This window comes from Falco peregrinus, chromosome 15, assembly GCF_023634155.1.
Source record: "Falco peregrinus isolate bFalPer1 chromosome 15, bFalPer1.pri, whole genome shotgun sequence".
Taxonomy (NCBI): domain Eukaryota; kingdom Metazoa; phylum Chordata; class Aves; order Falconiformes; family Falconidae; genus Falco; species Falco peregrinus.
This window is the reverse complement of record NC_073735.1, coordinates 7,167,099-7,187,885: the sequence shown is the minus strand read 5'-3', so window position 1 is coordinate 7,187,885 and position 20,787 is coordinate 7,167,099. Positions and strand designations below refer to the sequence as shown.

The window sequence follows — 20,787 nt, the reverse complement described above, 5'->3', positions numbered from 1 at the left end:
GCGCTGGGGCTGGGAGGTGCTGGGTGACTCACGTTTCCACAGCGAGAAAGTGTTGGGAGGGCAGAGGAGTGATGGATTGGGGAGAGGAGGGTTTTTCAGACTTTATTTGGAAAGCTACACAAAAGGGCTTTGCTGATTAAAAAAACAAACCCCAGCTTTAAAAAAATAAACCAACGAACCCAAAGACACATGAACAAGCCAACCCCGCTCACCCACGAGCCACTGCCAGAGCAACTCCATCTCCCCTTCCCAGCCCCAACCGGGCATCACCCCCAGCCTCATCCCTGCTGGGCAGCGGGCACACACCGAGGCCCCAGTGCCGTGGGGAAACAGCCCGGGGAAGCGGCTCAGCCCGCTCGTGCTGCCACATGTGCCTCTGTGCCCGCCGCAGCAGGGGCAGCCCGTCCTGTCCTGCCCCCCCGCAGGACGCTGAGGAAGCCCAGCCGCCTGCTGCCTCCCTCCCCAGCCTCCTGCCTCCCTCCCCAGCCTCCTGCCTCCCTCCCCAGCCTCCTGCCTCCCTCCCCAGCCGCACAGCTGCTCGGTGCCTGCGGGAGGCCAGGCAGGGGCAGAGCGCAGGGGACAGGGCGCAAGCGCTGGCTGGAGATGGGCAAAACGGCTCCCTGCTTCCAAGCTCGGTGTAACTGGTGGGTAGGGGCCAGCTCCGAGCCCAGCAGGACAGGAAAAGGACAGTGCTGTGGGGTCCCTGCCTGCAGAGGCTCCTGCCGGGGCTCTGCCGCACTTTCCAGGCTCACCCTGCAGAGGTCAGGGACAAAGTGACGCTTCTTCCCTGTGCCACAACGCCACAGGGGCTGTGGCGTGCTGGGGGCTCCATGAGGAGCTCTGCCACGGCTGCCACGCACCCAGGAGCCATCGTCACAGGGCCTTGCTCCACGCACGAAGGGAAGCCCCCCGCGTCGCTGCGGCACAGGCTCCATTCGGAATGGGTTTAAGGCTTGCTTTGCTTTCCAGTGGGAAGGAAAGGGAAGCTCCCCTTCCACTGCCAGCAATCCTTCTCCTTGTTTCTGAGCCACTTCCAATGCCAACCTCCGTAGGACACAACGGCAACAGTCCTTGGTGGCTCAGGAAGTCTCTGCTGCGCGTGCACGGGAAGGTCGTACCGAGAGGGAGGGACGCAGCCCAAACCCCCAGCCCCAGCTAGCATGTCTGGTGCTCCCTGTCCTCCGAGAGGAGCTCGGCCGTCGCCTCCCGGCCAAGGTACCCTGCCGCGGCTGGGGCCGCCTCGTGGAAGCTCACAGCTCTCCCACTGCTGGGAAGTTTGGGGTGGGTGGGGGTCCAGGACCCTTCCTCCCCCTCATCCTCTCGGGCAGGCTCCGGGTGCTCACACTCCATCTCAACGTCCTCAATGTCCTTCTCCCGGTAGAGGGGCACAGACTCCATCTCCAGGCCGCTCTCCAGGGCTCTGTGCTTCCCTCCCTGCTGGTACCATTTGCAGGCAGTGGAGCCATTGCAGGTCACGTCAAGCCCCACATTGTTCCTCGTCAGGCAAACCTCCAGCATGTAGTAGAAAGTCCAGAACACGGCAAAGCATCCCAACAGCAGGAGGGTCTACAGAGGAGGAAACCCCTTAAGAAACAAAGCCCTTGACCACCCCAGAGCCCGGCCCCGTTGCCCAGAGGAGAGGGCACGGCGCCAGGGGGATCAGTGAGGCCGATTCCCACTCCTGCAGAGGACAGTGTCCCGGCCAGTGTCCCGGCCTGCAGGCAGGCTCACCTTGAGGGTGTTGGCTGTGATGGTGTAGCGCTGCTCCTCGGGGATCTCCAGCCCTGGCGGGCAGGGCAGGGAGAAGTTGCTGCTCAGGTACTGCCCGCTCATGGCTTCCTCCAGCAGCCTGGGGGACAGAGGCACCATCAGGGTCCTTGCAGGCAGGGCCGCTCCAGGGAGGGTCCCAAATGCCCACCAAGGGTCTGCAGCGCCTCTCGCACCATGAGGGTTGCCCTCCTGGGTCAGACCCAGCCAACAGAGCGGTTTTCTACAGCCCACAGCTCCCCTGTGAAGTGTACTGAGGGTACCCCGGTGCCCCGTGCTAGGGACCAGCGGCCAGGCTGCAGCCTCACCCTGCCACACACCTTGCAGCACCTGCTCAGAGACTCAGGATACGGCCCCTCAGCCCTCCGCCTCCTGTCTCCCCACCAAGACAGAGTTGTGGTGTCCTACCTCTGCCGTTCCTTCATCTCTGCTGGGGACCAGGAGGAGCCGTACAGGGTCAGCTGCCACTGCTTCAAGGTCCCAGGCCTTAGGCTCTCGTCTCCTGGGGAAGGAACGGGTTGGTCCAGCAGGGAACTTGCCCACCCGGATGGGTGGCACTGCATGGACTTAACGCGCGGCCACTCAGGCACTGAGCTGCCAGCTCCCCAGGACATGGCGTGGAGCTACTGCGACCGCCCCATGAAGGACCCCGGGAAGGCAGGACTCACCGATGTCCCTGACAACCAGTCTGTACGTGCCCTGTGCCTCCTCGCCCCAGCACCGGACTGTGGAGAAGGTCCAGTCAGCAAAGCCATTGGGGTCCCTGCCAAAGGGTGAGGAGAAACAACCCATGAGAGGGCAACGCAGCCTGAGCCACAAGGCTGGATGGGCCCTGGCTCTCTTGCCCGGGGCCAGCCGGGCTGGGTGCCCTGCCCTGCAGCGGGAGCCTCCGCACCCTGTCCCCCTCGGTGCTTACGAGTCCATGCTCCTGGTGGTCCCTATCAGGGACATCATGCCGCTGGGGCAGAAGAGCCGGATCTCCAGGTTGCCACGACGGGGGTGGGTTATGGTGACGGTGACGGCCACGTGCTCCAGGGTCCTCATGCCAGAGAGCTCCAGGTCGGTGGTGGTGACTGGGAAAGGGAAGGCAGGGTTTGCCGAGGCTGGCGGCCAGAACGGAGTCGCCCACTTCCAGCCAGCCCTAAGGGGCTGCGGTGCCACTTCACAGGACACACGCTTGTCTCTGCCTCCTCAGCAAGAGGCAGGAGCCAGGGCAGTCACACCCCACACAGGGAGGCTCTGCCAAGTGCCTGGCAGCAAAGCTGTGCTGTGCTCAGCGGCCTGGCCCTGGTCCATGGTCCACGAGGAGCCTCCTTGTCTGTCCAAGCCGAGCCACCCACACACCTCCCTGGCCAGCACAGGGAAAGGTGCGCTGGCACGCTCCCTCCGGGCACACCACGTCGTGCTCAGGCTGCTTGACATGGGCCAGGGGCTGTCAGGTCCTCCCGGACCAGAGCTGTGGGAGGCACCAGGTACTGGCTGTCCTCTGCCTGCAGCTGTGCCCTCTGTCCCCTGCCTGAGTCAAGCCAGGACCAGGCAGGATGGAAAGGATGGTGAGAAAGGGGTGAGGAGTAGGTGGTGAGGAAGGAGGGGTGAAAGGCAACTGCACAGCAGTGGGCAAGCTGACTCCTAGGCATCCCCCAGAGCAGGAAGAAGACAGGAACCCACACTTTCCTCTGTTCACGAGGAGGGGGCCCTGGCACACCCCTCTGCTCCCTAATTTACCAGCAGTCTCTTGCCTGCAGCCGAATCCTCATTTCACAAGGGGCCCCAGCTTCTCCCTATAGGACCTGTGTCACTGCCCCGTGGGCTCCCTGACATCCAACCCTTCCCTGGCCCTGACTCACTCTGTGGGTTCAGGAGCCCGCCCACCCAGAGCGCTTTAGCCACTGCAATGAAATAATACCTCGTCCTTCATCGAATCCTTCCTGCCCTGGATTTGTGCCAGCTTTTGGCACCCCCAGAGGCTGCTTTGAACTCACAGTTACACCAGAGCCAGGTTCGGAAAGAGGACTGGGATAAGAAGCCTGGTGTCCAGGCTCCCTGATCCCATAGCAAACCACTCGCAGCTCCGCGGGTGCTCACAGCCCCAGAGCTGCTAATCATAGCACAGGAAACCTCGGCACGCTTCAGAGCGGATTTCAGCCTGTGGCTTGGCCTCCTCTCGGCTGAGCGGCAGGTGTTCTCCAGCCTCTTCTAAGAGGGGAGGTGGGCGCATCCCAGGACCAGGCAGCGTGCCTGCAGCTGCTGGCCAGCATGCTCCCTGAGGCCACATGGGGAAAGGGTTAACTGAGAGTCAACCTGCCCTACCTGGGGGACAGCAGTGCCCCTGGCCACACACTCCTCTGTGCATAATTCTCCAAAGCCTCTTTTCTGCCTCTCCCAAACTCTGTTTGCTGCCCACCCTTCAGCTCACAACTCCTTTTAGGGCAGAGGGAGCTGCTTCACACCCAACCCTCTCCTCAAGCAGTGGGGCTAGCCCTACTGCCAGTCTGAGGAGCAGGGTGTCACCCCTGTCACCCTTCGGTGCTAGTACCTGCAAGGGAGCACTGTGCTGCAGAGCTGGACCAGCCCAGCCAGGCAGGGACAGGAGAAAGGGCGAGTACGTGCCCAGCGCCTGCCCAGCATCTCCTCAGTCTGCAGCAAGGAGGGGAGGGACAGGACCACCTGCAAGGGGGGTGCTGACCTGCTAAGCTCCCAACTCTTTCCAGGGGTCCTCTGTCCTGGGGAAAAGCTCCGGGTGCTGCCAAGCCCCAGCACCTCTGCCAGGAGCTGCAGCTGGGGCAGCGAGGGGTGCAGGGCCAGGCCCCCTGGAACAGCATCTCCGGTGGGACGGGGAGGGGGCTGGTAGCCCAGCCTCGGTGCAAGAAGCGGTGCCCAGCCAGAGAGCCAGGCCCTGCTGCGGGGCCGGGAGGGACTTGGGGCAGAGCTGTCCTTCCCACTGGTAGCAGCCGGAGCAGCGCCTTGTTTATGTGGACAGAGGCCGGCCAAGTCGGGAGCTGGAGCATTACCTAAAATGGTCAAAGCCAGAGGAGCAGGTCTGGCCGCTGCCCAGCCTGGCCATGCTCGATAATGCCTGTCTGCTCCTCAAAGACATCAATCTACGGGACAGAGTTATGGGGAGGGGACCACATCAACAGAGACAGATCCCTTGGGGAAAAGTAGCAGAAAGAGAGAGGAAAAAGCCCAGGCAGCCCAACACTTAACCCCTTCGCAGCCTCGTGCAACCTGGGGCTTGCCCTGCCAAGCTGTCAGCATGCCCGGCTGCACCCCACACCGGTGGGAATGGGCTGGGTCCCTGGACTTGGTGTGTAAAATCATGTGCTCTCACGTGGCACACCTGCTCTTACCATTCCAGGCAACCTCCAGCTCCTGTGGGAGTAACGGGATGCTCCTGCCCTCCTTCAGCACAGGACTCACGTAGGAGGCGAGGTATGGGACGGACTCCCAGATCTGTCAGGGGAAAGGCAAGAAGATTCAGCATGAGGGTGCACCCTCCCCGCACATCCGTCTCTCAACTTCCCACCACCCCGGCACGCTGCTCCTGTCCATAGCACACCTAACGTGTGTGGGCACGGGCCCAGCCCGGGCCTCTGCCGACGCTGCGGTGGCGCACAAACCCAGGCAGCACGCACGGGCTGCGAAGGCGTGCCTGCATGCCTAACAGTGGAAGAAGAGCTACTGACTGTGGGCTAGAGGGACCAGTCAAGACTCCCCCACTCTGGGTTTGCCTCTGCCACCACCCGAGCGGCTTTGAGCAGTTACTTGAAGCCATTCCGTTTCATCCCCAGGTGCAGCAGGGCAGGAAACGTAGCAGAACCCAAAGGCCTGCAGGAGGAGAGAGCAGCCTGAAAGTCCCCGCGAGGCAGGCAGTGTTGCTGACAACCAGCAGTGACCCAGCGTGGCTGCGTGGTGCTCTATGCATGAGTGAGGACCAAGTGCCAAAGGGATATGCCCCGGTCTCCAGGCAACTGGAGGCACAGGGAGGAAGAGATGGGGATGCCCCTGCCTGCTCTGACCACACCACTCCCGTGGCAGCCCCAGCAGCCCCCGGGGTGCAGAGCCCAGAGCTGGCAGCCGAGCACGTCCTGCTTCCTTGGGGCATCACGCCCTCACTGGAGCCCCCCACACAGGGAGGAAGGTACTGGGGCTGCTGACAAAACTCCCCACGCCATGAATCAGAGCTGTTGTCTCCCACCAGCGAAGCCTCTCGCCCATGGCTATATATAGTGCTGAGCGCGCAGCAGCTCAGGGGCAGGTTTCAGGCATTGCCGAAAGCCTCATTACTTCATACCACAAGCAGCCTTACAGTGAGGGCTGGCGGGACGATGGCCAAAGCGCCGGCCCTGAACGGCAACAGTGTCACACCACAGCGCTGCCAGTACAGGAGCTGTCCCCGCCACTGGGCTGTGTCTGCTCTACCTGTCGGCCGGACACACCCGGGACAGGGAGGGAATTACCTTGGCAGCGTTGACCAGCCTCCAGGCGTTCAGCAAGCCGAAGCCGTGCTGATGGCTGTGGCTGAAGCCAGCCTGGTTGATGTCCCACTTGGCGTGACGATCCTCGTACTGAAAAGAAATGCAGGGCACTCTCATTACCTTGGGGGACACCGGCCACCCCGACAACCCAGAGCAAAGGGAGCCAGGCCTGAAGGGAAGGAGGCTCAGAAACATCCTGCGGAGTGGGGAGGCAAACCCACATGGCCTTATTAGAAAGAAACAGGTTGGTCTTTGTTTGAAACAAGTCCCAGGACAAACAGGCTTCCCAGCTCCTCAGAAAGGAAATCAAGCAGCACGAAAGGGCACAAATGCTTCTGCTCTGAAACATCCCAGCTGCTCTCTGCTGACCAAGCCATAGGCTGTGGGATGGCAGAAGCTTGGTGAGAAGGAACGGAGTCCTTTAAATCAACACGAGCCAGGCCAGGACAGATCTGGGTTCCATCACTTAACACACTGTAGTGCTCCGGCAACGCTGGCTTGCAGTTGTGGAAAACACTGCCCTATGCCAAAGCGAGTACAGTATCAGCTGGACAGACTCCTGCTCCCCAGAGGAGTGCAGAAAAAGCCCTGTCCCTACGCGGAATCAGGCAGCTCCAGTCTGCTCCCGCTCCTTGCTCTCTACCGTGAAACTGCGCTGGAGCTGAGGCCGAGTGAAAGGAAGGGCTGTGTTTGCTGCTGAGCTCTCTGTTATGTCCGTTTCCAAGAGCCCGATTCTCTGGAGCTGGAGGAAAGGCCAGAGCAGGGCAGAGCTCCTTGCTTTCCCACTCCACCGACTGCGGGTTGGCATTGCAGAGACACGTGCTGGCCCTTCGGCTTGGCCACACCGCACGCACACACACACGCACTCCTGGTGCCCGTGGGCGAGGCGCGGTGAGCCCCTGGAAGACCTGTACGCTGGCAGATGGAGGCATTCCTGGAGCAAATACCCCATTTATTATCATGACAGAGGAAAATGCCTCAGCCACATTCCTGGAAGGAACAAGGGGTGAGAGGAAAACACCATCCCTTTGCTGGGAGCCAGACAACTGAGAGATTTATAGAGGGGCAGGCAGACATAAACAAGGTTGTGCACAACAGGACCTCAGCCATCCTGCAGCATCCGAGGGGCAGCTGCAGGAGAAAGGGAGGGAGGGAGTGCCACTCACCTTGGTGGCGGTGAAGACAATGATGTGCTGAACATCTCGCCAGGTCAGACATGGCCGTACCTGCAGCATCAGTGCGATCATCCCGGCTGCAAGAGGAGCGGCAGCTGAGGTCCCCGTGTGGCCCTCTGTACAGCCCGTGCCCTTCTGCAAATCCCAGTCCGTTGTCACCTTCCGAGAAAAAGGAGAGAAGCCTCCTGTCAGGCCACTGCTTGCCATGCTAGGGTAGGTACTCGAGCAGCCACGCACACAGTCCCTACCCTGAGCCATGCCCTTGGCACACCAGCTCCACCGGCAGCCCATGCTCAGCCTGCAACACGACTGCCAGCAAAAGCCCCAGGGACACAGGACAGCGCGCCCCCCCCGCTATGCAAAGGGCAGGATAGATGGGGGCGGTTCTGAGGCCCCCCACCATCATCCTGGCCACAGCTGAGAAATGAGCAATACTCGAGCACAACAGGTAGAAACGGGGCCAGCAGCCACGCTCCTGGCAGAGAACAAGGCAGATGGTGGAGAGCTTGTGAGCGAGGGCAGCCCGGGATCCCCATTTACCATGTGAGCACCCCAAGGGCGTGCAGCGTGGTGCGCAAGCTGGTGGGTTTTCTTGGCAGCCCTGCAGCACTGGTCTACCGCTCACGCGTTTCCATCCGCAACGCTCACGTAACTGCTATTGCTCTACCACAAGCATGATGAGGAGGAAAGATCCCCCCCAGGCTGGCTGGACACATGAGGGGAATGCTTGGAAAACTGGGAAAGGGGAGAAAAGCCAGAGTCAGCAGCTCTCTTCCCCAGCAGCCTGGGTCCCCCTGGCTGGCCCTCTCCTCCAGCACCAAGGGCCCTCTGAAGCGCCTGGTTATTATTTGCTGAGGATGGTGAAAACCTTCTCCACCTCAGCACACCTTTGGCCAAGCTGACTGTCCTGGGGGAGAGAGGAGCTAATCCTGCCCCTGCTGCACTGCTGCTACGGCGATGACAAGGGTGCTTGGTGCGGCCAGCAGCACCCTTCCCTGCTCCGCTAGGCAGCCAGGTGCATCTGTCGAAATGCAATGTGGTCTGCCCCGGGTGAACAGAAGCCTTTGAGCAGGGGAGGGGGGTGAGGTCTGGAATAGAGCAGGAATCTGAGCCTGACAGCCTCGGCAGGGGAGGGAGAGCACTGCTGCATGCACTGTTGGGCCGAAGAGCTGGGCTTCTCTGCACTGTGCCAAGGCATGCTGCAGCCTTTAAAGGGGACCACAGACACTCGCTCTGCACCTTCACGCACCGTCCTAAGAGATTTAGGGACTACAGCTGAGCATCCACTGTCCCTTGCCCAGGGACACCTCCTGCCTGTCCGTGACCACAGGGAAACACAGGCAGGGAAAGGTGAGCTGGGGCAGTGGGGCAGCACCCAGTCCAAACAGCGCGCCAAGGCCAGCACCCAGAGTCCGACTCCCTCTGTAGAAAGCTTTCAGACAAAACGAGAAAGTTGTCTGAATGCCCATGGGTTCCCCGTCCCAAGCAAAGACACAGTGACGTGGTCCTTAACCTCCTGCCTGCACGAACCGTGCCTAATCTGCCTGTCTCCCAGCTGTCTCTTCCGCACGGGCAGCTTCCCCCCAGACAGGAGGGAGGAATTTGCAGCACATGAGCTTTCTTTCTCTCTGTGGTTGCTGAGATCAGGCTGGGAGACAGGAGGGGCACCCAGAGATCCCATCACCCTCCCTCAGCCAAGACCAGAACAACAACAGGGGCAGGGCAGCAGCAGGGGGAGAGGGTCAGGGATTAGCTGCTGAAAAGCCTGGAAACATTTCCCAGACAGTTCCCGGCCAGGACGTGGGCACCCAGAAAAAAACAGTACAAGGTGGGAAGGACAACACCACAGCTCCCCAGCTGCGAGGTACAGCCCTGAGCTGGGAGCTGGGATACAAACAGTCCAGTGTGGGGCTGAGCAAGGCAGCTCAGGCAGCTTCTTGCCAGCCCAAGGGCAGAGAAGCACCTTTACAGCCAGATTGCACAGTGTTTTGCTGAGGATAAGGAACAGCAGCTTTACGCTGTGCTGGACCGTGGACGGTTGCTCTGGCCTACGGGAGCAATAGCCAAGGCACAGCAGCATCCCACGCAAGCACTGCTCCCCTTGCCCCTGCTCGCAGCCAGCTTAGCTACAGAAGCTAGAGCAGCTCTTGCAAGAAGCTTCTGATTTCAGTCAACATCCCTGGGGCTTTGGAGGTGGCATCTCTGCACCCCATGCAGGAAAACCAGCAGCAGCTCACGGAGAGGCGCAGCCCCCCCAAACTCGACCACCGTGAACGCTCTCCAGGGTACCCTGGACACATGCACAAAGCGGTTGTTGACTTAGAACCAAAATACAACCTACGAAGTCAAATACAAAATACAAATTCAAACAAGCTGCTGCTGTTCAAGACTGCTGCTACTCACAGGGACCTCAAGCTCACCACAAAGAGTCCTGGGAGACCCGCACTTCAGGCACAACACATCCCAGTTGAATAGCGATGAATGCAGATATTCTCCTTTGGAGAGACAGGAACTGGGCCTGAACTAAGTAACTCTGGGGGAATCTCACAACAGTTACAGTTTGGGACCTTCCTCATCTTCACTGCTGACCACAGCATCCCTCCGGCACAGCTGAGCCTCTGCAGAGGGACTGCACAGGGCTGTGCAAAGCACATGGAACATTAAAACAGGCATCGGGAGGTTCCCAAATTATGCCACCTCACTGCAAACTGAATGTGTCCGTCTGCCCATGCCCCCCCCCACGGGGAGAGAGCCTGCGCTGCCAAAAGCTGTAGGTTTTGTTGCCTTCTATACTTGACTTGGTAACATTTTGCCAGCTGTTAACAACTCCAGCTTGCTCTCAGACGCTGCCTGCCCTACAAAGAACACCCTGAGCAGCATAAACTTGCAGTAGGAAATGCAGTGAGTGCCAGAAGCCGTATTAAATTCTTCCCATTAAGGAAACCACACAAAGTTTATAGTCTGGTAAAAGAAAAAAACCCAGCAGATGGCTGCTGAGAAGTTAACTCTGGCATCACCGAAGCACAGTTAAAGGTCATTTCGGAGCGAACAATCCTCCAGAAAAAGGGGGGTGTAAGTTTTAACAGGGCACGGGCTTGCTAAAGGAGCGATGGCAGTACTGCAAAGAAACAGGACAGCTCTCTGGCACCTGCCGTGCCTAGGCTATTTGTGGCATCTCATCCTGGCTTCCCAGCTGAGTATCAGCTCCTGCTTTAGTGTCCCACAAGGCCAGTATTTGAAACGAAGGGGCATTTGAGACTTTCAAAGCACTTGAGCCAGCAGCAACTTGGGGGAAGCTGGACATAAACCCAGAAACCTGTAATGCTTGATGAACGTGCACCAGAGCCCTTGCTTGGTGGCAGTTTCCTTTTTTCCTAGCATCAGTAGCTTCCAAACCAGTTTGGGACAATTGAAGTTATTTCTGAAAGGAAAAATTAGCTCCATTCTGGCTTTTGATTTCCCTGCTGCATGAGTCAAGCCATTGCTCCAGGCAGATTGCACCATGCTCTACTTAGGCACGAATTCCTGCCCTGGCTCTGGACTGCAAGAGGAGTTTGCAGAGTCCCAACCAGGTGGCTGAGGAACCCAGGCTCTCCCTGTTCCCCTGGTTTGCTCAGCACACAGGGAAGCCTGTTTGACAAGCCTAGATTTAGCTCCTCTCTGGCAGGTAGAAAGCCACAGCCGCACGTCCCTGCTCAAAGGAGCACCTCAGGCACCATCCTTCATCCATCTGGCCCCCCGCCCCCCCGCCCCGAGACCCTCAAGCATACACTGCTGGTGCTGATCTGCCTCTGCGACTTCGCTGCCTCATCGGCTTTGCCAGGAAAGCATCTTTGGGAACTGCCTGTCCTGATGGGAGATCCTCCCAGTGCCTGCCAAACCAGGGACAACTCAACCCCCATCAGTCAGGCCTGGGGGCCAGGGATGTTTACCCCAAGCTGCCCCAGGGTGGTTTGGGCTCTGCAGTCCCCGTTGGCACCACTGGACAGGAATGGGTCACAGCCATTTGGGCTGGTTAGGCTGACAGCCCCCTCGAGTGCACCAGCACCAAGGGAGGAACACACTGGGTCAGGCCTGGGGCTGGTGAAAACAGGACCGGCTGCTTGGCTCAGGCAAAAAGGACATTTTGTTGACAAGTAGTCATTTTTTGGCAAAAAAGGAAAAGCCGATAAAAATATTCTGAAAAATTCAGCTTGGAGAGGCACATGTGCCAGAACAGAGAAGAGGCTGGGGCCAAGTAGTTTAAAGAGCCCGATGCTGCTCCCAGCCCTCCGTGCTTGTCTGTGCTCCCACATCCCCTTGGAGCTGAGGCAAGGGGGGCTGGCTGGGCAGGGTGTGCTGCAGCCCACACCGAGCTGAGCCGCAGCTGCCCCTGCCCCTTTCTCTTCAGGAAAGCCCACAGTGGCATAGGAGCCTTGCTCCTTTGCTGCACAAAGGGGACACACAGAGCTGGGAACAAGCTTACCTGCTGCCAGCTGTCCCTGGGGCTGAGCCGAGGCAGATCCCCGGATGACATGCCCAGGGACACAGTGCAGAGGAATTTCTTAGGGGTCACCCAAGCAGCCCCTGTCCCAGAAGATGTCTGCCTGCAGGTGCCAGCAGCACAGAGCAGGGAGATAAGGGAGTGCAGCCCTGTCCCTTTCAGTCTGACATATGCCTGCACTTCAGGTGGCAAACATGACACACGCACGATCTGCGTTTGGGGCCAGGAACTCAGCATGCCTGTGAACACCCTTGCAGAGGGTCACGGCTGACAGAGGCTGACAGACGGTGACGACACGAGGAACAACTAGAAAGAGGAACCTCCCTCTCAGAGCACTATTTATGCAGGACATAGACAAAAAGCATGTTCATTTCCTGCCTCACAAAGGAGCCCAACTACCAGCCTAAGGCAGATGTGTGGCAATCAGAATGCACAGAGGCTTGTCCCTTCACCAGCCTCGCAGCCAGGTGTGGCCCACAGAGCACAGGGCAAGGCAACCCGCCTTGTGTGGTACTCACAATGCTTCTCATCATCTTGTCTCCACCGCTGAAGGTCACTGCTAACATGGAGGCACATTCCTCAGCATAGAACGGCATGGAGCCCGTCTCGTCCACTGCACCTGGGAAAAAGTGAAAGGCACCGACTGTGTGAAGTTTCATTTAAACTGCTGAAACTACAAGGTGATGAGCCCCTGAGAACCCATCCTGCTAGCTGTGCTTTTTCACAGGCTGGGAGCTGGGCAGGAAAAGCAAGCCTGTACTTTGCACGGCTGGAAGGGCTATAGGAAAGGCAGCCAAGATGAATAACCTTTCACAGTGCTACAGATCTTCTACCCCTCATGTAGCTTCTGCCCTTGAGAAAGAGGATTAGACATTTCTTTTCTAACACACATGGTGGGAATGCTGCATTTCAGGTCACTCCCTCAACATGGCAGCGTGTCTGTCACAGCCCCAGCGATGGAGGCCTGAATGCAGGCAGGAATTTTCCGGCCTCCTCTTTCTCTGCAGGTCCAAAGGAAACTGCAGGTTCGAGGGCTGAAGCCCACTGCACCTCTGCACACCGCCATGTTCATTCCCAGAGGACAGACGCCTTCCCACAGATTCCCACTACCCAGCCACCTTCCACAGCTGGGCAGGTCTTGTGCTTTTGGCACGATCTTGGTTTTCCATGCTAGAAAGGAATGAGACCGAAGACACACGCACTCACCTATTGTGACAGTGTAGATGGAGTTGGCATAACCGTCATAGTTGCAGTTGTCGCTGTGTTGCCCGCCATTGCCACTGGCCACGACAAAAATGCTCCCAAAGCCCCTGCGACCCGCTATCACGCCGTGCTGCAGGGCGGCCTGTGGAGAAGGAACCGGCACTGGTCAGGGCACGTAGGCAGGTGGGCCCTTCCCTGCTGACCCCAGAGGGTTTCTGCCAGCAGCCACGGCTGGTACGCGTGGCTGTGAGCCAGGGGGAGCAGGGTGCTCCCAGACCTCACAGTGTAGCTCACTGCTCAGCCAAGTGCAGACAGACACGTGCACCTCTCCCAAGCTGGGGAAGCATTTGCCCTGCAGATTGCTCAAAAGCACAGGACGTGCTGGAAAGCTGTGTTCTGGCATCCCCATCCAGCAACCAAAGTCCACGCTTTGAGATTTCAACAACCAGCCCTGCCTAATACTGGGGGTGATAGCAGGGTCGGCCACAACCCCTCCGGGCCGTATTTCCCCCGGCTGGCAGAGTTAGAGAGTTGTGTCTGTTACAGCCATGACCAGACACCAAGATTCCAGAGCGAGTGTGTTACAAAGGCAGCGATGTGGCCAACATCTGGGAATGGCCAGCCTATAGCTCAGTATGGTATTAAGCTAATCCTATGTTAAAAAACAGGAAAAGCAACCTTCCAGGCAATCACAGCACAAAGACTGGCCAGTATTTGAACTCCAGAGGAAGAACAGCAGGCCCAGCCCTCCCAAATTCAGCAGGGCTCAGTCCGGAGCTGCCTTTGCAGCATCAAGGCTTTCCTGTTGACAGAGACTACCCACACGTGGCTGCTGCCCTTCTGCAAGGCACCAGCCCCCACATACACTTGAGCTTTGCCTTTGCCGAGAAACACAACTACAGCAGCCCCACTTGGGAAGCACATTTCCAGGCCAACACCTCGCACAGACATCATTCCCACCTAGAGAATGGATATGTGTCTGATGGACAAGCAAGAAAGCAATCCCGCTGGAAATCAACCCTCCTCCTCTGCCCTCCCTTTGGCAGGTGAAGGCACATACTGCATTAGCCAAAAGCCCTGCAGATGCTCTGCCGAGGTAAAGCAAGCTTTGCTTGTGCTCTGTGTCCCAGAGCTTGTTACAGCTGCCTCTGCACGCAGGAAGAGAATAAATTAACTTGCAGAACTGGAAACCATTTGTCATCATGAACTGATAGCTCAGTTGTCAGCATTGCTCCGAACAGCACAGTAACTGCTATCTTGCGGTTAGCAAAGTACAGCAAAAGGTTGCCAAGCAAAAGAGAAATTAAGCAGAACCACATCCCAGTGTCAGTTTTGGGGCCCCTGCAGCAACCCCTCGTTGCGGCACCTGGGTAGCAGGAGCCAGGCGCAGGCAGGCTGGGTGCGTTTTGCAGTGGTGCTGCAGTACAGGCGCCGCAAGAACCCCTTAATGGCCTGGGAAGGAGTGGCCTCAGCTCTGACTCTTCCTCTCCCTGCAGTCCCACTGACACCAAACACAGCCATCGCCCCAGCCCCTTATTTACTCTGAGCAATTGAAGGCACGCTGCCTGCCTTGAGAACCACCCTTAGCACTGGGAACACCTGGTCTCCTGAGCAGACAGCATGCCTTGGGTTGCACAAGTTGTCACAGTAATACCACAGGTTGTGAAAGAGCATTTTTCTGCTGGAACCAGCCTCTCCTTGGAAAGCTCATCCAATACTGTCTGAACGCTTCCCTCTCGCAGCAGTGTCACCTCTCCCCACCACACAGTAACATGCAACACCTCTGCTGGCAGCAATGGAAGCAAACAAACGTGCACTGTGGCACAGCAATGTCCCTCCTTGCCTGTCCAGGCAGGCAAGAAATCACAAGCACTGGAGGGCCAGCCCAGGAGTGACCTGTGCTGCTGGGACTATTTTTACCTTTCCCAGTTGATGGGGGCCATCCACAGTTTTCCCATCGTCATCTGGACCCCAGCTGCAAAGACAGACACCATGAAGTGACAGCCCCAGGAGTCGCAGGCAGCAACTCTTCCTCCCATTACAGTTTGCCATTACAGTGAGCTACCAGCAGCCACCAGCTACTCCCAGCACCACGACTGGGATCAGAGGGCATTGTACTTTCCCATCCATCAGGTTGGCCCCTCGCTGCTGGGATATCACTGTAATGTTTGCACTGTGCCCCTGGGTCAGATTCCAGTGGACAAAATGTTTGATATTTGTTTAACAACCAGCTTCTCATACATTCCAGTCCCCATCACACAGCTCAGCTGGGGCTCCCTGACCACAGCGGGGGGCACAGTGCCCCCTCCAGCTCAGCCAGCCCGTGGGATGTGCTGCAGCAGCACATGGAAGATGGCCTCACAACTGTAGATGCTGTGCACAGCCTGAGCCAGCTCTCCAGTAACAGGAACACTGGTGTTACTCGTAACAGCAGTAACAGAGAGCACCACTGTACGCGCCCGGCTGCAGACCCCCTCGAGGTTCAGCTGCGCAGAGCCCCTGAGCTAGCCTGTCTGCAGGGCACAGGTGGGCACCAAGCCCAGCGGGGCAGACAGGGTGTTCCCTCTGGGACAGACCCACCACCTGGCAGCCTGCCTGCCAGGCACACTCACAGGACTCACAAAAGCCGTACTGATTTTGGTGCCTCAAGGCTAGCGGGGGCCACAGAAGGAGAGGAGCTGGTGTGAGCATTCAGCCACCAGCTGTGACCCTGTCCCTGTCCCCAGGCAGAGCAGGGCCCATGGCCCCTCACTGGATGTCAGAGTGGTCTGGCTCGGGGTTCCCTTGGGGCTCACCTGCAGCTGTAGATGTCATTGATCTGATAGTGCTTGTTGAAGGCGATGGCCTCCATGCTGTCGGTGAGGGGCCCATCCAGCACTCGGATGCCTGCAGGACAAAGGACAACAAACATGACCAAAGTGGATCAAAGCAAGCTGTATAAACAGTGTAAACAAATCCCTTGGCAGACTCACACGGGCGTCACTCGCTCTCCCAGCCTGACAGAACCAGATCTCCTGGAGCTGTAACCCTGCAGATCAGTACACAGCGGCTAGATGGGCATGAGGGATTGTAGGTGCACCCTCACGCAGAGCTCCAAGTGCTCTGCTGGACATGGCTTTTCTGCCAAGCAAGTCCTCTGGTCCTACTGCCAGAACCAAGCTGGTGACAGTGACAGTGCAGCCAAACACCAGCTGGGCTCACTCCTGTGCTCCCCTGAGCCCCCCTACCCAGAGTGCTGCTTCCCAGGGACTTCCTAACATCCCACCCTCAATTATCCTGCTGCTTTTTGTGATTGCTTCCCCTTCCAAGTCACCAAACAGCCAGCCATAGCTCTGGGATGGACGGCACGCTTGCCTGCTGAGGAAAGAGCTCATGAGATGCGGGACACCCCAGCTACCGTGCTCAGACCAGGAAAGCAAGGTCACTTCTCCAGCAAAGCCAATGGAGGCTCAAGGCTGAGTTTTCAGTGCCACAAACCACTGGTAATCACTGTTTTGCATCACAGTTTAGGCTGGTAAAGGATGTTGAAATGGAAACCAGGCACACACCTCAATTAAGCTTGTTTATAAACAGTGCAACCACCCACCCATCTCAGCTCTTGCCTGACACAGCACACGTGGCTTTTTGCTGCTGCATCTGAGCCACCCCAGGGAGGTGCAGAGCAGCCCAGCTAGGGATGCGCTGGCTCTCCCCACCTCGGCTGGCACTGCGCTGGCTCCAGCACTCCCACTCTGCCAGGGCAGCCCCCCTGTCCCCCGCAGAGCTTGAGGCTGCCCCCCTGTACTCACCCTGCAAGGCTGGGCACAGCTTTGGAGAGCTGAAGCCTGAAGAAGTGCCAGGTCCCGCCTGAGCAGCGCAGGGTAAACCCTCCCTACTCACCGTGCTGCTGTTAAACTATGAGCTCATCCTTCCCTCTGCCAGCCGGGCTTTGCTAGCAGTGCCTGCCCGCAGCCTCCCAGGCAGGCTGGAGCCTGGGGATCCTGCTGTGCCCCACAATCAGGGTGGCTGCTCAGGGAAGGGCCCCCCTGGGGTGAGGAAGGGAGGGAGCCAAGCCACTCACAGTGCCCTCGGGCAAGCTCCCAAGCCCCCACACGCTGCTGACACCCCGGGACCCACCTGCTCCCCAGCCCACTGTCCCAGCCGGGGAGCACGGCACCATCTGCCAGGTACAGAGAGAATCCCATCCCAGGCCGTGGCATGGCAGCATCATCCTCTGGTCTGCCCGGGATGCATCCTGCCTGGCACAGAGATATCACCTTCCTCTGTGAAAGAGCGTGAGAGCTCTGGAGACAGCCAAGGCCACAGTAGCATGTTCCCTGGCTTTGCAGAGATGCGCAGCCAGACTTTTGTCCCCCATCTGCCCACGTGAAGCAGAGCTGAGACCAAGGGCTGGGGGAGCGCGGGGGATCGGCAAACATTTGCTTCTTCAGTGCCTCCAGATACGGCCCGCAGTGCCGCACCAGAGCGGGCGCGTCGTCACATGTTTGCTTGGTTTAGGCAGCACGGCATGGCTGTGCATCTGCTGAAAGCTCTGTGGCTGGGCAGGTGGCATGCTGGGAGCACTCTGGAAAATTTGCCCCAGCACACACCTATTCCTCTGCCAGCAACTGGTTCCTCTGGAGAGGAGCTCAGGCAGGCACCAGTTCCTCCCTCCGACAGACCTACCAGCCTGAGCAAGGCACCGGCTGACTCAGAGCCACTTGGGCCAAGCCACCCCTCCCATGGAGCTTTGCCCCAGCCCCACAGAATTGGAGATGAGACAGAACTGGAGATGAGACAAGCCGGGCATGAGTGCAGCACATCAGGGTGCCACAGAGTGCGTGTACCTGCGATGCGGCTCCCATAGGCAACTCCCACCGTGCAGAAGCTGTTGTTTGGCACAGCAGCAATCTCCCCGGCGCAGCGGGTCCCATGGTGGTTGCCGTTCTCCTCATCAGGGTGAGGCATAGGGTCAGGATCGTTGGAGTTCAAGTCATAGCTGCCTTCTGGGCTCTGAAAACAGACCCACAGCCATGACTCAGGGCTCTGCCCTCCTCTCTCTGGGAAAAGGACTGAAGAGCATGCTACGTGGGCTGAAACCCAGATGGGAAGTCACGGGAACTTAGAGGCTGCTTCCACACAGGGCTGCAGCTCAACACTGCTATCTGCTGCTGCAGGGAAGGGACCAAGAGAGGCGGCTTTAGCAGCTGCTGTGGGCCAGAGGGAGGCCAGCTCTCACCTTTAAGCAGCTACCTCCCACACGTAGCACAGAGGCTGGTAACCCTGCAACTCGGGGCAGAATCTCCCAGGGAAAGGTTTGCTGCTGGCACTCCCCACCCTGGCTGAGCCCAGGGTGACAGCGCGGGTCGGGCTCTGCTGGCAGCCAAGCACTTGCACACTCCTGCTGCAGAGCTGGCACTCACGTAATTTGGCTGTATGTCTTTGATGGTGTGCTCCACGCCGTCGTCCACCACCACCACCGTCACACCGTGCCCGGTCACATTCCGCTCCCAGACGCCCGTGACATTGATGTCCTTCCCAGGGCTCTTGCGGTTGTTCTAAGCACCAGAAAGGACAGCGAGGGGAGTGGGTCAGCTGTGAGGAGACCTTTTGGGCACGCTGGCTACGATGTGCGGGGCTGGGGCTGGGCTAGGAGCACCAGGAGTCGTCACAGGATAGTCACGGGATGTTTGTTTGTTGCAGTGAGCAACAGTCGCTTGAGCCACAAAGCAGAGCGCCCAGCGCCACGGGGCTGACACCGTGCTTCCAGCCTGCTAACCGTACAGCATGCTCTGGCCAAAACCCCTCTGCCCACCCCAGCACCAGTGGTGCACAGCCAGCGGCAGGAGCTGCCTCCTCCCATTATTGCAGCGAACACATGGCAGGCAGGGCGAGCTCTTGGTGTGCTTCCTCCTTGCTGCAAGGACTGAAAGCGACTGTTTCATCTGCCACGTGACAGCTCGTTTACAGCCATACAAGCAGCCCAAGCCTGCTAGCACAACAGGAGCCAGAAAACCACTCACCAGATGCCACTGCTGGGGGTATTTGGGATCATTAAAGTGCAGGCTGCGTTTGGAGCGTTTCAGAAGCTTCTGTTCCGAGTGCCACCGCACGCTGTCATGCTGTGCAAACAAAGTGTCCACTGACCTCCTTATTGCTTCATGTTCGCTTGCCACATGGCCGTCAGACTGGTAGGTGAAGAGGTAATGACCCCTGAGCTCCCCAACGCGGCCCATGTTCACCAGCCCCGCAGTCTGGGCCAGCTCCTCTGCCCGCTGCTCCAGTTCCTCCTCAGGTGCATCCAAGCTGACAGCCCACGTCAGCCTGCTGTGCTGGGCGTCAGTGCCAGGAGCACGCTCCTCACCGCAGGCCAGTCCGTCTGATGAAGTGAGGGGGATCCAGGTGGCACTCAGCCAAAGGCACGTGTGGATACAGAGTGTGGCCTCCATCCCTGTGCTCCATAGCGGCACCCTCCACTTCCAGTGCGGCATCAGACAGGCGGGCTGCAAACAGCAGAAAATAAAACCAGTGAGAACCTCTTCTGATCAGGCATAGGGTGGCCACAGCTTCCCGTGAAAGCCCCACGGCTCCTGGCGGGCAGCGCTAGCACACCTGGGCTGGCCACCAACCCGCCGGCACAGCAGAGATTCCTTTCTGGGGAAAGCCCAGCCAGGGCGGCTCCTTCCCAGCAGCGCAGCACTGGGAGGCCACACCCAGGCCGGGCAGGGATCGATCCCAATCGCTGCCCTGCCTGCCGGGATGGTGGCCCGGGGCCAGAGCACACCGCGCTGCTGCCTGGTGGAGGGGGGCCACTTCCCTCTCTCACCGTGGCCTGGCACTGCGGAAAACTGGCAAGAAACGACCGATGCGCAGTTCCCCAGATATGCACGTCACGAGAAGTGTCACAACCCAAATGGCACCCGAGGCCAAGAGCTGGTTCCTCTTCTGGGGGAGCCCCGCCGAGCTGGTTTCTCACACGTTCGAAGGCTGGAGGAACTCACTTGCACCTGGCGTGGGTGGCCACGGCCACCGTGCCCCGGCCCCATACCCATTCCACCAGCCATGGCACTGCACGGGGGAGGCCCCTCCCAGACCCTGCTCCCACATCCACCGGCGTGCCCTCATGCCCCCCCCCAGCTCGACGCCCCCCGCCGCCCCCCCTCAGTGCCAACCCCGGGCTCTTCCCTCTCTGGGCAGCTCAGCAGCTGCGGTTCGGCTGGACACCGAGCTCCAGCCTCCCACCCTGCGGAAGGGCTGAGCTGCCCGGCTTTAGCTGGAGCCCCGCAGCCCCCCGGGGCAGCCTCGGCGCCCCCCGCTACCAGCCAGCGCCAGGGAGCCGGGGGGGACACAGAGCGCCTCGGCCTCGGGCCGGGGCGCGGAGCCCGGAGGCAGGTGCTCGGGGCGGGAGCACCGGAGCGGACCGGGCCGGGCCGCTGCCCCGGTCCCCGGGCCGGGCCGGGCCGGCCGCCTGCAGCCCAGGCTGGACGCGGGGCCGTCCTCCAGGCAGCGCCGAGCCGCTGATCCCGGCCCCAGCGAGGCCCAGGGGCCCCGGCCGTCCCGTCCCGTCCCGCCGGGCACTCACCGGGCATGGGCCGGCGCCGCTGCCGGATGCCCGCCGCCGCTGCCAGCGACGTCACATCCGGCCGCGGCGCGCGGCCTCCCCCCCGGCAGGGGCGCCCGCGGGCCGGCCGCGCCGCTCTGC

The 20,787-nt window shown here is 59.5% G+C and overlaps 1 protein-coding gene across 4 annotated transcripts; it reads right to left on the bottom strand.

Moving 5' to 3' along the window:
* Window positions 1-86: 86 nt before the first annotated feature.
* PCSK7 (proprotein convertase subtilisin/kexin type 7) lies at window positions 87-20,769 on the bottom strand. Of its 4 annotated transcripts, none has more exons than XM_055819464.1 (16): window positions 20,668-20,769; window positions 19,109-19,588; window positions 18,509-18,643; window positions 17,933-18,098; window positions 15,902-15,992; window positions 15,027-15,081; window positions 13,110-13,248; window positions 12,422-12,522; window positions 7,412-7,579; window positions 6,228-6,335; window positions 5,118-5,220; window positions 2,684-2,840; window positions 2,436-2,530; window positions 2,176-2,269; window positions 1,732-1,849; window positions 87-1,566 (listed from the first exon to the last, which is right to left on the bottom strand). In XM_055819464.1, exons 2-16 carry the CDS (start codon window positions 19,574-19,576, stop codon window positions 1,156-1,158), a joined length of 2,409 nt encoding a protein of 802 aa, XP_055675439.1. In that variant the 5' UTR covers window positions 19,577-19,588; window positions 20,668-20,769; the 3' UTR covers window positions 87-1,155. The 4 variants fall into 4 exon arrangements, with proteins under 4 accessions (XP_055675439.1, XP_055675443.1, XP_055675440.1 ...); XM_055819468.1 differs by having other exon boundaries at window positions 7,472-7,579; XM_055819465.1 differs by lacking the exon at window positions 20,668-20,769 and adding an exon at window positions 19,912-20,191.
* Window positions 20,770-20,787: the final 18 nt, after the last annotated feature.